The following is a 15,059-nucleotide window of genomic DNA, read 5'->3' as shown; positions in this document are numbered from 1 at the left end:
CAGGCTCAAGAGTCTGAAGACTGAGAGTCAGGACCTGCAGGAAAAAACCCTGGAAACCTGAAGTTGGGTATTAGATCCTGGGCCAGTTCTCAAGCTTGAGCCCCTAGCCCCGGCCCAGGAGTGAGCACGGACCCCCTGGCTGCTCCAGCAAGCCTTGCCTCCTTGCAGAACAGCCTGCAAAGGGGTGAAGCAGAGTTGCAGGCCAAGTACTTCCTTCCTCCTCTGAGCTGTCTTGGCCCCAGGGTGGACCCTTCCAAGGTTGAATGACTGTTCTGTTCGGGGGGACAGGGAGAAAGCAGGAGGAGCTACTTCTTTTGACATCAGGAGTGGCTGGCCTTGGGCTTGTAGCAGTGACCACAGTATCCCCATGATGAGCACAGGGATCTCTCATGTGGTGCTCGAGGAGCCACTGTGTTCATTTCCATAATCAAGGCCTAATTCCAGCTCCTGGGTGATGAGGCTTGGGTGAGAAACACACCTTCTCCAAGTGCATGATCATTGCCAGGCATGGGGCAGTGTAGACCAGCCCAAGCGTGATCGGCTGGGACGTACTTTTGCTAAAATGCATACACTTTATATACTGTGAGACACTCAGGCCATCTTTGAAGGCTCAGGGTTACCCTGCAGTTAAATCTTCTAGAGCAGTGGGGCCTCGGGTTCCTTGAGCCTCACTTTTAACCAGAGTGATCACTTCCAGGACAAAGGAAGGGTCTTCTCCAAAGATAAACTCAAGTCTCTGTCCCAGAGAGCAAGACTGCTAGTCACTTAAAATGTTGATTCCCTAGCCATCCGCATGTCCTAAGGCTCAGGACCCACCAGATACTCCACTGGACTTTTCCCTACTGTGGGAGGCCACGGGTGGCTGCTCTTTAATCATCCACCTGATCAATGCTCTCATGGTGACCCGGGAGACCTATTTTTCTTTCTAGATGCTTCTCAGCCTTGATAGATCCGGGCTGGCAAGAGACACCTTTACCAAACAGTCAATGTACAAAGAGGCCCAAAGGAAAAAGGGGGAACTTCAGAAGAAGCTGCTGCTGCAACAGTCCAGAGCCTCTGTGGAAAAGGTCGCTGTGCTCAGCCAGGGGCCGGGGGGCAGGGGGAGGGGGCGCAGGGTGTGGCTAGGAAAGGCCCCAGTGCCCAGGGAGCATTCTGGAGTCAGGGTTTCTGTCTGGGAACAGCTCCTCAGGGTGGGTCAGGGAGAGCCAGGGATGTGGGTGGTGTCCCTCCTAGTTGGGGGCTTGGGCTGGGGAGGGGAGGGTGTTGGGTACCTCATGCAGGTGGGGCTGGCTCTTTATTCTCTTCTCTTCTTCTTCTACTTTTCTCTGTCTGACTCTGGATGCCCCTCCTGAAAATGCACTGCATGTTCATGTTAGGGTGCGGCAGGCCTGTCCCTTCATCCAGCTGCAGGGACCAAGGACTCAGAAACAAGGGGCAGGTGATACCTTCAGATTTGGCCCTGTGGTGGTGGGGTGGGGATCTGGGAGGAGCTCATTCCCCTCTTCAGGTTATGAATTTTCTTCCAAAAATACCTTTAAAAAACTTTTAAAAAGTAATAATGCAAGTTAATAAGAAGAAAACAAGTATGTATTGGGGCGAGGGAGGAGATCCCGGATATATCTCACTCCTGATAAAGAGGGAGACCTGACAGTCTTCAAAGCCTGAGTTCTTTTAACTCTTTGGATGGCTACTGTTGGGAAGTCCTTGGGCTTTTTGCTTGGCCTGGTGGTCTAAATATAATAAAGATTTGTGTCATGAATCTTGATTGGATTTGTGTGACTGACCCTGGTGGTTTCTGTGTGAGGCCGCCCTCTTCTGAGGCTGACCTCCACCCCTGGCTTCTAAGTGCCCTTCTTCTTACTCCAAGAGCAGCCATGTCCCTTCTCTCTGGGAGTTGGGTGGTTGGTTGAGAAGGTCCAGCGCTTTTGGGTCACCCCTGGTTTTGATACCACTGGTGACCAGTGTCCTGCTCCCTCATGGTTGAAGCATAACATTGGAGAAGCCCGCCGAGGGCAAGCATACGAAGCAGGGGTTATTTAAAAGGGGGTAACATAGACTTCTCCTGGGAGGGAGAAGGGGGCCGGAGCTGGTGGCCTGGTATCCCAAGCAGCGAGGGTGTTCTGCCTTCTTATGTGTCCTAGGCTTCCTTTGTTCTCCTTTCTCTCTGTCCTTCCTGCTAGCTCACACCTTGGTGGGGGGATGGCCAAAAGGTGAGAAGCAGATGGGCTATAGGGGCCAAGTTGAAGTGCTCTGGGCAGGAAGGGGGCTAATTAACAACTCCCTAGGGAGGGACAATCCCTGAGACAGATTACCTTAGCAGCAGGTTGGAGCAGGGGCAGGTTATCCTCTGAAGGAATTAACTTTTCCAGTCCCTCTATTCTCTGGATCTGACTCTTGCCTGTCTGCCTGTCTAATTCTGGCTTCAGTTTTGGTTCTAGTGGAAGAAGAGCTCAGGTTGGGTGGGGCAATGATGCCTTGGCAGAAGGGTCTTGCCTGGGGTCTTCCTGTCCACCGCTTCTATCTGACCATCTTGGAAGCAAGTGTGACAGGGTACTGGGAAGGCAGCCAGCGCAGGGGGCTAAACTGTGCCCCTTAGAGCCTGTTGATAATGCATATGCCCTGGCCTTCTCAGTAGTGGTCAAGGACCTTTGGTCCCCTGTGTCTGGGGCCACTGGACTGAGCAAGCTAAAACGCCCAATAGGAAGTGGGCTAAGTATCTTGTTTTGGACTCAATGGCAATAGGGATAATCAAGATTTTGTTGTTGTTGTTGCTTGACAATATGTTTTGGGGACACAAAAGCCATCACACTGTAAAGTTATGACTTAGCAGAAGTGGTAAGGCCTCCAGTTCCCTGCCTGATTGGTTCTGCCATATGATGGTGCTCTCAGCTTCCAGCAGGAGACAGCCAAGAAGCTCTCTTCATGCTCACTGTGCGGAGTGGCTTCTTACATGGCCCCATGTGGGCCTCAGGAGTGACATGTAAGGCTCAAGTGAGCAGAGGGGGGATTATCAAAGGGATGAGCAAAGCAAGACTTGAGCAAGAATTTGGTTATAATACTCTCTCAGCAGTTGGCTAGAAAACATGGGTATTTTGCTGTAGGTTTATGTGAGTGGGAATGAGCTCCTTCCTCAAATCACTTTGAGTTACTAGGTCTTGAAAATTTCTGTTGGAGCCTTATGACAAATCAAACCAAGGGGAAGGAACAGGGAAGTACTAGGGAATGAAATTGTGTATTTTGTTTTCAACAAACATTTATTGATCTTGTACTATGTGTCATTGTAGTTATTGTGCTATTATCACTGTAGCTACTGAGGACAAAGCCATAACAAAAACCACACTCAAATCCCTGCCCTCAAGTAGCTCATAGTCTAGTGTGATGTTTCGCATCACCAGCTGAGTAGAAAGGGACATCTAGGAAATTGGGGACCAGGTTGGTATGGTGACTTGCCCAGGTCCCAGAGGAATGTGTGACAGCAGCCAGAGTAAATGCTGGCTTGCGGCTGTGCCGAGCCAGGCCTACTTCTCCCGCAGATCATCTTCCTGCAGACCAGGCCTCGCCAGCCACACACAGCTGCCATGCTGAGCAGCTGCATCGACGGCCACATCTACGCTTGGTCCATCCATGGGAATGGAGGCCTGCTGGGCAAGTTCCCTGTGGACCTTAAGGATAATGGGGATGTGGTTGTGGGTGCCATGGCCACTGATGAAAATGACTGGATCCTCATCACAGGGGATTGTAAAGGACACATCAAGGTGAGGAAAGACTGTTGAGATTGGGGGACTGGCATCAGTCAAATGCTGTCCACCCCTTTGCTCCAAGGTCCTTATCTAACCCCTGCTTCCTCTGGGTACTGGATTCATTTGTAAAACACTGGGGGTGGATTACTTAGGAGTCCCTTCCTGCTCTGGCCTGGGCACCAAAATGGCCACCAAAAGGCCCTTTCAAGAAGCCTTTCTCTGTGATTCTTCTGCTCCACTGTTATCTTACATCTCCATCCCCAGCCAGGTGTCTCAGGTGATCAGCTGTCTCAGGAGCTGATTTTGTGCTTTATGGGGCAGGCGTGTCTCATCCTTGAGCCAGTCACACAGCCTGTGCTGGCTAATCAAGGGGTGTGGCTGAGAAGACCCTAAGGCCATGGTTATAGTCTGAAAGCTAGAAGAACTGCTCCTAAAGAGTAGTTTGGGAAGAGTCCACAGAGCAGGATTGGGTCAAGGGCTGCTAAGTCAATAACCCACACTTTGTGCCTAGATCTGGGACATTAAGGATTACTGCATACTTATCCACCAGCAGCCACTGCATACCAGTGGGAGCAAGATCCCCATTGAAACAGAGAACAAGTTCCGGATCTTAATTCCTAAACGGTTCCAAATGAACATCCCACACTACATTCCCTTGAAGGAGACGGAGGTAGGAAGGTTACTGGAGGGTCAGTCAGAAGAATGTCCCCATAAGGAGCCGGTTCACTTACTGAGATTATGACTCTACTTATGTGGAAAATTATTATTTTTTGGATGTTAATTCTTTTCTTAAAATTTTTTATTTGTTCTTTTTAGTTAAACAGTAAGTAGAGTGTATTTTGACATATTCTACATCCATGGAGTGTAACTTCCCATTCCTGTAGCTACTGTGGTCGTACATGGTATGCAGTTGCACTGGTCATGTTCCTATATGACCATAGGAATGTTATGTCTGGTTCATTCTACAGTCTTTCCTGTTCCCAACCTGCTCTACTCCCCTTGCTCCTCCCTCTTCCAATCAGGTGAACCTGCAACCCCTGCCCTCCAACCTCTTGTGAGTCAGCATCCACACGTCAGAGAGAAGATTGGACTTTGGTTTTTTGGAATTGGCTTATTTCACTTATCTTGACAGTCTCTAGGTTCCTCCATTTAAATGTAAATGCCATAATTTCATTCTTCCTTAAGTCCTTTGTTTATTTTTAAATTGGGTTGTTGCTGTTGAGTTGCTTGGGTTCCTTATATATTTTGAATATTAACCCTTTATGAGATGTGTGGTTTACAATTATTCCCCCCCCGCCAACCACACACACACACACACACACACACACTCTTCTGGGTTTCTTCTCCCCTTGTTGATCGTTTCCTTTGTCGTACAGGTTGTCAGTGTGCTGTAGTCCCACTTGTTTATTTTGCTTTGGTTCCCTATGTTTGGGGCCATATCTAACAAGTCATTGCCCAGACCAGTGTTCGCCCTAGGTTTTCTTCTAGTAACTTTACAGTTTCAGATCTTATGTTTAAGTTTTTAACCCATCTTGAGTCAATATTTGTATACAGTGTGAGATAAGGATCCAGTTTCATTTTTCTGTATGTAGATATCCAGTTTTCCTAGCACTATTTATTGATGAGACTGTCCTCCCCCATTGTGTGTTCTTGCCATCTTGGTCAAAAATCATTTGTCCATAACTGGAAATGTACCTGTAGGCTGTCTGTTCTGTTCCAGTGCCATGCTATTTTGATGATGGGAGCTTTACAATATATTTTGAAGCCAGGAAGTGTGATGCCTCCAGCTTTGTTCTTTTTTAAACTTTTTTTATAATTGTGGATGGACAGGATGCCTTTATTTTATTTGTTTATTTTTATGTGGTGCTGAGGATCGAACCCAGTGCCTCACACATGCTCAGCAAGTGCTCTGCTACTGAGCTACAGCCCCAGCCCCAAGCTTTGTTTTTTTTGCTCAAGATGACATTGGCTATTCAGGGTCTCTTGTGGTTCTATGAAATGTAAGGATTGTTTTTTCTGTTCAATGACATTGAAATTTTGATAAGAATTTCCCTGGATCTGTAGGTTGCCTTGGGTAGTATGGACATTTTAACAATCATTCTTTTTAAATTTAGTTTGTATTGGTATCTATTAATTATACAGAATAGTGGATTTCATTGTGGCCTGTCCACTTGTGCATATTGTTCTTGATTAATTATTCCAACCCATGAACCCAGGCTATCTTTTCATTTATGTTTTTTTCCCCTTCAATTTCTTTAATCTGTTATATAATTTTTAGTGTATAAGTTTTCTATGGATAAATTTACCCCTAAGTATTTTTGTTATTGTTGTTGCAATTGTAAAGAGGGTTGTTTTATTGCTTTCCTTTTCAGATATTTCATTATTAGTGTTTAGAAACACTACTGATTTTGTCTGTTGATTTTGTATCTTGCAACTTTACTGAATTCATTTATTAGCACTAAGAGTTTATTTTTGTTGTTCTGTGGTAGAGTACTTGCCTAGCATGTTTGAGGTGCTGGGTTTGATCCTCAGTACCTCATAAATATAAAATAAAGATATTGTGTCCACCTATTACCAAAAAATAAATATTAAAAAAAAAACAAGTGGTGGGAGTGGGCATTCTTGTTTTATCTTTGATCTTAGAGGAAAAGCTTTCAAATTTTTATGTTGAGTATGAGGTTAGCTATGGGTTTGTCAGAGGTGGCTTCTATTGTGTTGAGGTACATCCCCTCTATACCTAATTTAAAAAAAATATATTTTAGTTGTCAATGGACATTTATTTTATTTATTTATATGAAGTGCTGAGAATTGAACCCAGTGTTTCACACATGCTGGGTAAGCGCTCTGCCACTGAACCACAATCTCAACCCCTGTTCCTAATTTCTTGAGAGTTTTTATTATGATAAGGTGTTGAGCTTTTTCAAATGATTTTTCTGCATCTATCAGATGATCATTTTGTTAATGTGGTGTCACAGTTATAAATCTGCATATGTTAGCCATATAACATATTCTTGAAAGTCAGATCTAATGATTAAGTGATATATTTTACTTTATAGAATTATAAATATTAATTGTATAAAAGAATCATATCATTTAACTTGTTACCTATTATTGGACTTCAGGGCAGTTTAAAAATTTTATTATAAAAAAATGGACAAAACTTAGAAAAACTTTAACTAAAACTGACTAAAGAAGAAATAGAAAATCTGAAGAATCAATCTGAATATAACAAGAATAAAACTTCCCACCAAGAAAAGTCAAGGTTCAAATGTTTTCAGTGAATCCTACCAACTATTAAAAGAATTAATGCCAGTTCTCCACAAATTCTTCCAAAAGAGTTTTATATGATACCAAAGCCAGAAAAGGTATCACAAGAAAACAAAACTACCAACCAGTATTTCTTATGAATATACATGCAAAAATCTTAAACAAAATTCTAGCAAATTGAAGCCAGCAACATATGAAAGATTCATATACCATGACCAAATGAGAGTTATCCCAGGGAGGCAAAGTTGGTTCAGTATCTAAAATCAATGTGATACAATATATTGACTGAGAGAATACAAAAGCTCATCTCAATAGATGATGAAAGAGCATTTGACCAAATTGACCAACTTTTCCTGATTTAAACACTCCATAAACTAAGAAAGGAACTTCCTCAACCTTGTAAAGACCATCTATGAAAATTCACAGCTAACTTAATGTTGAAATACCAAATACTTTCCCCTAATATCAGGAATAAGATAAGAAAGTCCAGTCTTGCCACTTCTATTTAGCATTTTACTGGAAGGTCATTTGGGAAAGAAAGTAGAATAAAAGGCTTCTATATTGTAATGGAAGTACTAAAACTATCTTTATATGTAGATGACATGATTTTGTAAATAGAAAATCCTAAAAAATCTACTAAAATTCTATTACAGCTCATAAATTAATTCAATGGAATGGAATATATAAGATCAATATACAACATCAAGATATTTTGATAAACTAACAATGAGCATTTAAAAATTGAAATGAAGGAAAAAATGTATCCCTTGCAAATGGCATTAAAAAAATTAAAATAGGAACTAATTAGCAAAAGAAGTGCAAAATCTGTGCTCTGAAAACTGCAAAACGTTATTAAAAGAAATTAAAGAAAGCCTAAATAAATGGAAACACATCCCATGTTCATGTAGTAGAAGATTTAACACTATTAGTATAGCATGCTTTCCAAAATGATTCATTATAGTTTAAGTAAAAATCTCAGCTGGTTTTTTTTTTTTTTTTTTTAGACACAAAAATTCATGTGGAAATGCGAAGGATCTAGAATAGTCAAAAACAAAAACACCCCCTCCCCTAAACTCCCCAGAACCAAAACCAAAACACATAGCATGATAACAACAATAAATCTTAAAGTCTTAAAAAAAATAAAAGAAAGAAAGGAAAAGAAAAAAACAGCATGATTCATTAAAAAGTACTGGGATACCTGATGAAATATTAAGAGAAAACCAAATCATTATCTTATATCTTAAAATAAATACTTAAATGATCAAAACTTAATCCAAAGCCACAGTAATCCTGACAGTGTAGTGCTGGCATAAGTAAAAACATAGGTCAGTGGAAATTATATATTTGAGAAGGGACTAGTACTAGAATATATGAAGAACTTAATTAAATATAAATAACCCAATCAAAATATGGGCAAAAGAGCTAAACAGACATTTCTTCAGAGAAGATATGCAAATGGCCTGTGAGTGTATGAAATAAGACTGAATATTGTGAGCTATCAAGGAAATGCATGCAAAACAATAATGAGGTCCTACTTCATACTGAGTAGCTTGGCTACAGATAATAATAAGCATTGATTAGATACAGGCAAATTTTTGATTGCCTATCACTTTCTTATTCAGAGAAAAGGTAAATGTTTATTCTTTTTTCTCCCCTATACTGGGAATTAACACAGGGCCTCATATGTGTTAGGCAAGCACTCTACTACTGAACCTTCAATTATTATTTCTTTTAAAAGTTTGTTGATTCTTTAAAAATAATCTTCAAGGGGCTGGGGTCATGGCTTAGAGGTAGAGAGCTCGTCTACCATGAGTGAGACGCTGGGTTCGATCCTCAGCACCACATAAAAATAAAATAAAGATGTTTTTTTTAAAAAAGAATAATCTTCAATCATTTAAGTATTTATTTTAAGATATAAGATAATGATTTGGGGGCTGGGGGATATACAGATTACCCGAAGTTGGTGGAGTGCTTGCCTGACATGCACAAAGCCCTGGGTTCAATCCCCAGCACCATAAAAAAAAAAAAAAAAAGAGATAATGATTTGGTTTTCTCTTAATATTTCATCAGGTATCCCAGTAATGTTTATTGAATAATGCTTTTTATTACTACTATTTTTTTTTGTACCAGGGATTGAACCAAGGATGCTTAACCACTGATTCACATCCCCATCCCTTTTTATTTTTTTATTTTTGAGACAGGTTCTCACTAAGTTGCTTATAGCCTCGATAAGTTGCTGAGGCTGGTTTTGAACTCGTGATCCTCCTGTCTCAGCCTCCTGAGCCACTGAGATTACAGGTGTGCGTCACCATACCTGGCTTCTATTGCCACTCATACCAAAGTTTTATGTATATTCAGGTTGGTTTTTTTGAGTTCTCAGTTTTCTTTCATTGTTCTGTTTATAGTTTACATTATTCTGACCTAACTATATACTTGACTATAGCAGAATAAATGCCCCTTTTTAATCTTGTTAATTTAAAAATGGGCCTGTTAATTTTCATCCATTTTCCAGTTAAGTAGAGTTGTGTTATCTGTGGTATGATGTTATATATTACTTACTCACCCCTAGATATTTTGGATATATATCTTCTCCCAATGTTCAACTGAAGAACTTTAGAATACCTGGACTCTTGTCCTGGCAACATCTCTAACTCTTACTTATCTCCTCTGTAAGACGCGGAGAATCTTATATGTCCTGTAAGGTGGTGAGGTTCAAAAGGGGTAATCTGTATAGGTGATAAATAATGTAGACATTTGAAAATGATTTTTATGATTTTACCAAAGGAGACAGGGCCAGAGAAGTTCTGGGAAATACCAAAGGTCACCAGTGAGGTATGTGGAATGTGTCCAGAAGAAGAATGCTCAAGATCCAGGGCCCTTCCACTGGGCTCTGCTGTCTGCAGTCCTGAATGCCTGCAGATGAATTTGTGTGACAGCCTTGGAGTAAGTCATTTCCTGTTCCCTATAGGTTGTGGCTGGTCAGATCATTTCCCTGGTTCCCCCCAAGCTCCTAAATACCTGGAGAGGCCATTTGGAAAGCATTGTGGACATCCTGTACATAGACACCTTCCAATTGGTCATCAGCGCTGGCCAGGACCGGGACGTCAAGGCTTGGAAACTCTCCGGTGATGCCATTGGTATGGGGCCTACCAAAGCATACCCATACCCATGTTCATTCTTGTCCCTGTCCCTGATAGAACATAAGCTGGCATGAACGTGTACCCTGTGGGTAGGGAGGTCTCAGACCACAGCCACTGCCTTTGCTCAAATAGGATTACAGGATGCGCATCTGTCTGGTCGCCCATTCAGTACTCTGTCCATTCAGCCGTCAGCCATCCATCCACTCATTCACTCACCCACCCACCTTATTTCCCTTTGTATATTTTTGAAAGTCATATATATGATAAAGTATGTTCTTTTCTTTTTTTAAAAAGTGAACTTAATTGTTATGTTATACTTAAAGAAGAACCACAAACCTAAAGGATTCATCTTGGTGAATTTCCAGAAACTAGCACTCCAAGGTCTCCCCTCACATTTCCCTCTGGGACCATCACTAACAACTCCTCTTCAGAATTAGCATCACCCTGATGTCTAAATCCATATATTAAGTGTGTCTGTTTTTGAATTTGGTAGAAACAGAATCATGTAATATGTTCTCCTTTCTCTCAACATTTCGTTTGTGAGAGTCATCCATTTGTGTGGTGTGGTAGTTCATTCATTCTTATTGAACTGGACACCATAATTTACTTGTCTTTGTTGTTGTTGGGCATTGGGGTTGTTTCTAGCTATTTTGAGTAACTAAAAATAATGCAGCTATGAACATTCTTATATGTATTCTTTGGTAAACAAATGTAGGCATTTTGTTTGGCTATGCATCCAGAAATGAGATTCCCAAATTACAGAAAGCATAGTATTCAGTCCCAATTGATGTTGCCAAATGATTTTTCAAAGTAGTTATCAATTTGCCTTCTTTCACCGGCTGCGTTTGAGAATTTTCATTGCCCCATAATTTTGACAACACTTGGTATTGTCAGTGCTTTGCATTTTAGCCACTTTGATGAGTTATGTAATGGCATCTCATTGTGGTTTTATTTGATTTTCCCTGGTGACTACTGAGGTTAAGTGTCTATATATTGGTCACTTGGTGGTTATATTCATTTGTTAAATGCTTGTTCAGAATTTTTCCCATTTTTCTGTAGAATTGTCTTTTGAATGTATGGGAGTTACTTATGTTTTCTGCATATGAGTCATTTGACAATTACATATTTTATAGATTCTCCTTCCATTTTGTGGCCTGCTTCTCATTCTTGGTCATAAGTTTTGATGATCAGAAGTTATTCATTTCAAAGGTAGATCATTTTATCTGTCTCATCACTTCTGGCTGATGTTTTGCATCTTTTTTGTATTGTAGCATAACCCAAAGGACATAAAATACACTCTCTTAACAAAATTCTAAGTATACAGTATTGTTAACATACATACTCTGTTATCTCTAGAACCTTTTCATCTTGTATGATTGAAACTATACCCATACATGGCCACTCCCCACTGCTCTCCTCAGCCCCTGGCATTTGCAATTCTGCTTGTGTTTTGTGTGATTTCATTACTTTGATGTCTCATGTGAGTGGAATTGTGCAGTATTTGTCATTCTGTACACGGCTTATTTCACTTAGCACAGTATTCTCAAGGTTCATCAGTGTTGTAGGTATCACAGATTTCCTCCCATTGTAGGGCTGGAAAATAGTCCATTGTGTGTCTATATCCTGCTCTCTGGGTTCATTCACTCACCAGCAGACACCTAGGTTGCCTCCATCTCTTGGCTGTGGTGAATAATGCTGCATTGAAACCTGGTGCACAATCTTTGTAATCCTGTTTTAATTGGTTTTATTTTTAAGTCCTTAGTATTTATTTTGGATAAATAACAAGAAGGGGATTGCTAGATAATGATGGTAGTTCTATTTTTAATATTTTGAGGAACTGTCCTACTGTTTTGCATAGTAACTATACAATTGTACATTCCCATAAAGGTTTTGATTTCTCTGAATCTTCTCCAACACTTTTTATTATCTGTTTTTCTGATAACAACCATTTTAACAGGTGCAAGTGATACCTCTTTATGGTGTGGGTTTATACTTCCCTGATGATTAGGAATATTGAGCATCTTTTAATGAACCTTTTAGCCCCTTTTTATGTCTTCCCTTTGGGAAAATGTGTGCTGAAGTCCTTTGCCCATTTAAAAATCATCTATTTTTATTGTTTTGCTTTTAGCTTGTAGGAGATATATATATATTGGATACTAACCCCTGGTGAGATACATGGTTTATATTCACAAAACATTTCCTCCCATTCCACAGTTTGCCTTTTCACCCTCATATTTATTTCCTTTGCTCTTTGAAGCTTTTTGGTTTGATGTAGTCTCATTTGTCTGTTTTTGCTTTTTGGTGTCATCTCCAGGAAACCATTGCCAAAACTACTTTTAGGAAGCTTTTCCCTATGTTTTCTTCTAGGAGTTTTATAGTTCCAGGTTTTATTTTTAAGTCTTCAGTATATTTTGAGATGAAGGTCCAATTTCCTTCTTTTGTGTGTAGATACTCAGTTTCGCACATCATTTGTTTAAGAAACTGTCTCTCCCCTTTTTAATAGTCTTGTCACTCTTGTCAAAGATCATTTGATTATTTCGTTTGCTATACAGAAACTTTTTATTTCCCACTTGTCTGTTTTTTGCTTTTGCTGTCTGTGCTTTTGGCATATGGGTGGGTTTATTTATGCTGTTTGGTTTATGTGCTTGTCTTTATGCCAGTATCATACTATTCGATTACTTAAGCTTTGTAATATGTTTTGAAATTAGGAAATGTGAGGTTTTAGGCTTACCTGCTCCACTTTCTCCTCCCAGCCAGGTTTTCTCTTTTACTCCAAATATTTTGGCTATTGAGGGTTCCTCTGTACTTTTATATGAATTTAGGAATGTTTTCCCTATTTCTGAAAAAAAAATGGCATTGAGATTTTGATAGGGAATGCACTGAATCTGTAGGTTACTTTGTAGGGACATTTTAACAATTTTAAGACTACCAAATGATGAACACCCGATGTTTTCCCATTTATTTATGTTGTCTTTAATTTCTTTCAGTAATGTTTTATAGATTGCAGGATATAATGTCTTTTGCCTCCTTGTTTAAGTTTACTCCTAAATATTCTACTCTTTGATACATTTTTAATTAATTAATTTATTTTTGCAGTGGCTAGGGATTAAACTCAGGAGTGTTCTACAACTGAACCAAAGTCCCAGCCCTTTTTTAAAAATTTTATTTTGAGATTGGGTCTCTCTAAGTTGGTAAGGCTCTTCTTCAACTTGTGATTCTCCTGTTTTAGTCTCCTGAGTTGCTGGGATTAAAGCCCTGCCACTACTGTGTCTGGCTTGATGCATTTTTAAATGGGATTATTTTCTTAATTTCCTATTTGTATTGCTCATTGTTATTTTTAATTTTTGGTACTGGGGATTGAACCCACAGGCATGCCACCACTGAGTCACATTTCCAGTCCTTTTTATTTATTTTTATTTTTTTCCTTTTAGTTTTTATTTATCTTTAATTTTTATTTTTAAATTTCTTATTTTTTTCCTTTTTATTTTTATTTTGAGACAGGATCTCACTAAGTTGCTAGGCTGGACTAAAACTTGCAATCCTCCTATCTTATCATCCTGAGTAGCTTGCTCATTGTTCTTGGGTAGAAACCCAACTGTTTTGTGTACATTGATTTTCATATCTTATAAATTTTCTGAATTCATTTATTAGTTATCACAGTTTAAAATTTTTTTGATGGTTTTCTACATACAACTTCATGTTACCTGCAAACAGAAATACTTTCTTTCTTATTTGGATGTCATTATTTCTTTTTCTTGCCTAATTACTCAAGCTAGGATTTCTAGTCCTACACTGAATAGAAGTGATGGAAATAAGTATCCTTGCCTATTCCTGACCTTAGAGGAAAAGCTTTCAGTTTTTCACAATGGAATATGATGTTATCTGTGTGCCTTCCTTTATTATTTGAGGCAATTTCCTTCTGTTTCCAGTTTGCTCAAAGTTTTTATCACGAAAGAATGTTGAGTTTTTTCGAATGTGCTTTCTGCCCCAACTGAAATGATCATTTGTTTTCCATCTTTTGTTCTATTAATGTGGTATGTTGTGTTGATTGATTTTTTTTTTTTTTTTGTATGTTGAATCATATTTGCATCCATGGGTGAATCCTATTTGGTCATGTTGTGTTATCCTTTTCATATGCTGTTGAATTCCGTTTGCTAGTATTTTGTTGAGGATTTTTGCATCTCTATTTATCAGGACTGTTGGCCTGTAGTTTTCTTTTCTCACAATGCCTTTGCTACAGTTATTGGCCAGGTTATTGTGGCCTCAGAAGTTGAGTTTAGAAGTATTTCCTCCTCTTCAATTTTTTAGAAGAGTTTGAGAAGGAGTGATATTATTTCTTCTTTGAATGGTAGAATTCTTCAATGACTTCATCTGGCTCTAGGCTTTTTCTTTTTTGGTTGGGAGTTTTTTTAATTTAATTTTTTCTTTATTTTTTGGCATGGGGGATTGAACCCAGGGGCCCTTTGCCACTGAGCTATATCTTCAGCCATTTTTATTTTGAGGCTGGCCTTGAACTTGCAATCCTCTTGCCTTAGTCTCCCTTGTTGCTGGGATTATAGGTGTGTGCCACCACACCTGGCTTGTTGGGAGGTTTTTGATTATTGATTCAAACTAGTTCTAGGTCTGTTCTGATTTTCTGGGTTTTTGTTTTGTTTTGTTTTATTTTTTATCATTCAGTCTGATAGATTGATTGCTTCTAGGAATTTATCCATTTTTTTCCTAGGTTACTTAATTTGTTGGTATATAATTATGCATAGTAATCTATCTCTCTCTCTCTCTCTCTCTCTCTCTCTCTCTCTCTCTCTCTTTCTCTCTCTCTCTCTCTCTCTCGTGCTGAGGATTGAATCCAGAACCTCATGCATGCTAGGCCAACACTTGACCACTAAGCTGTACTCCTAGTCCCATAGTAATC

General features: G+C 39.6%; 1 protein-coding gene across 1 annotated transcript in view; it reads left to right on the top strand.

Annotated features, from left to right (window-relative positions):
- The window catches only part of Efcab8 (EF-hand calcium binding domain 8), a 65,278-nt gene that overhangs the window by 39,842 nt on the left and 10,377 nt on the right, over positions 1–15,059 (top strand). The window contains 4 exon segments of the mRNA XM_015505555.2: positions 930–1,067; positions 3,534–3,755; positions 4,252–4,410; positions 9,976–10,144. Coding sequence (XP_015361041.2) covers positions 930–1,067; positions 3,534–3,755; positions 4,252–4,410; positions 9,976–10,144 — 688 coding nt within the window.

Source organism: Marmota marmota, unplaced genomic scaffold (genome assembly GCF_001458135.2).
Source record: "Marmota marmota marmota unplaced genomic scaffold, marMar, whole genome shotgun sequence".
NCBI classification, from domain to species: domain Eukaryota; kingdom Metazoa; phylum Chordata; class Mammalia; order Rodentia; family Sciuridae; genus Marmota; species Marmota marmota.
The sequence above is the reverse complement of the archived record's forward strand: the minus strand, read 5'-3'. Positions and strand labels throughout refer to the sequence as shown.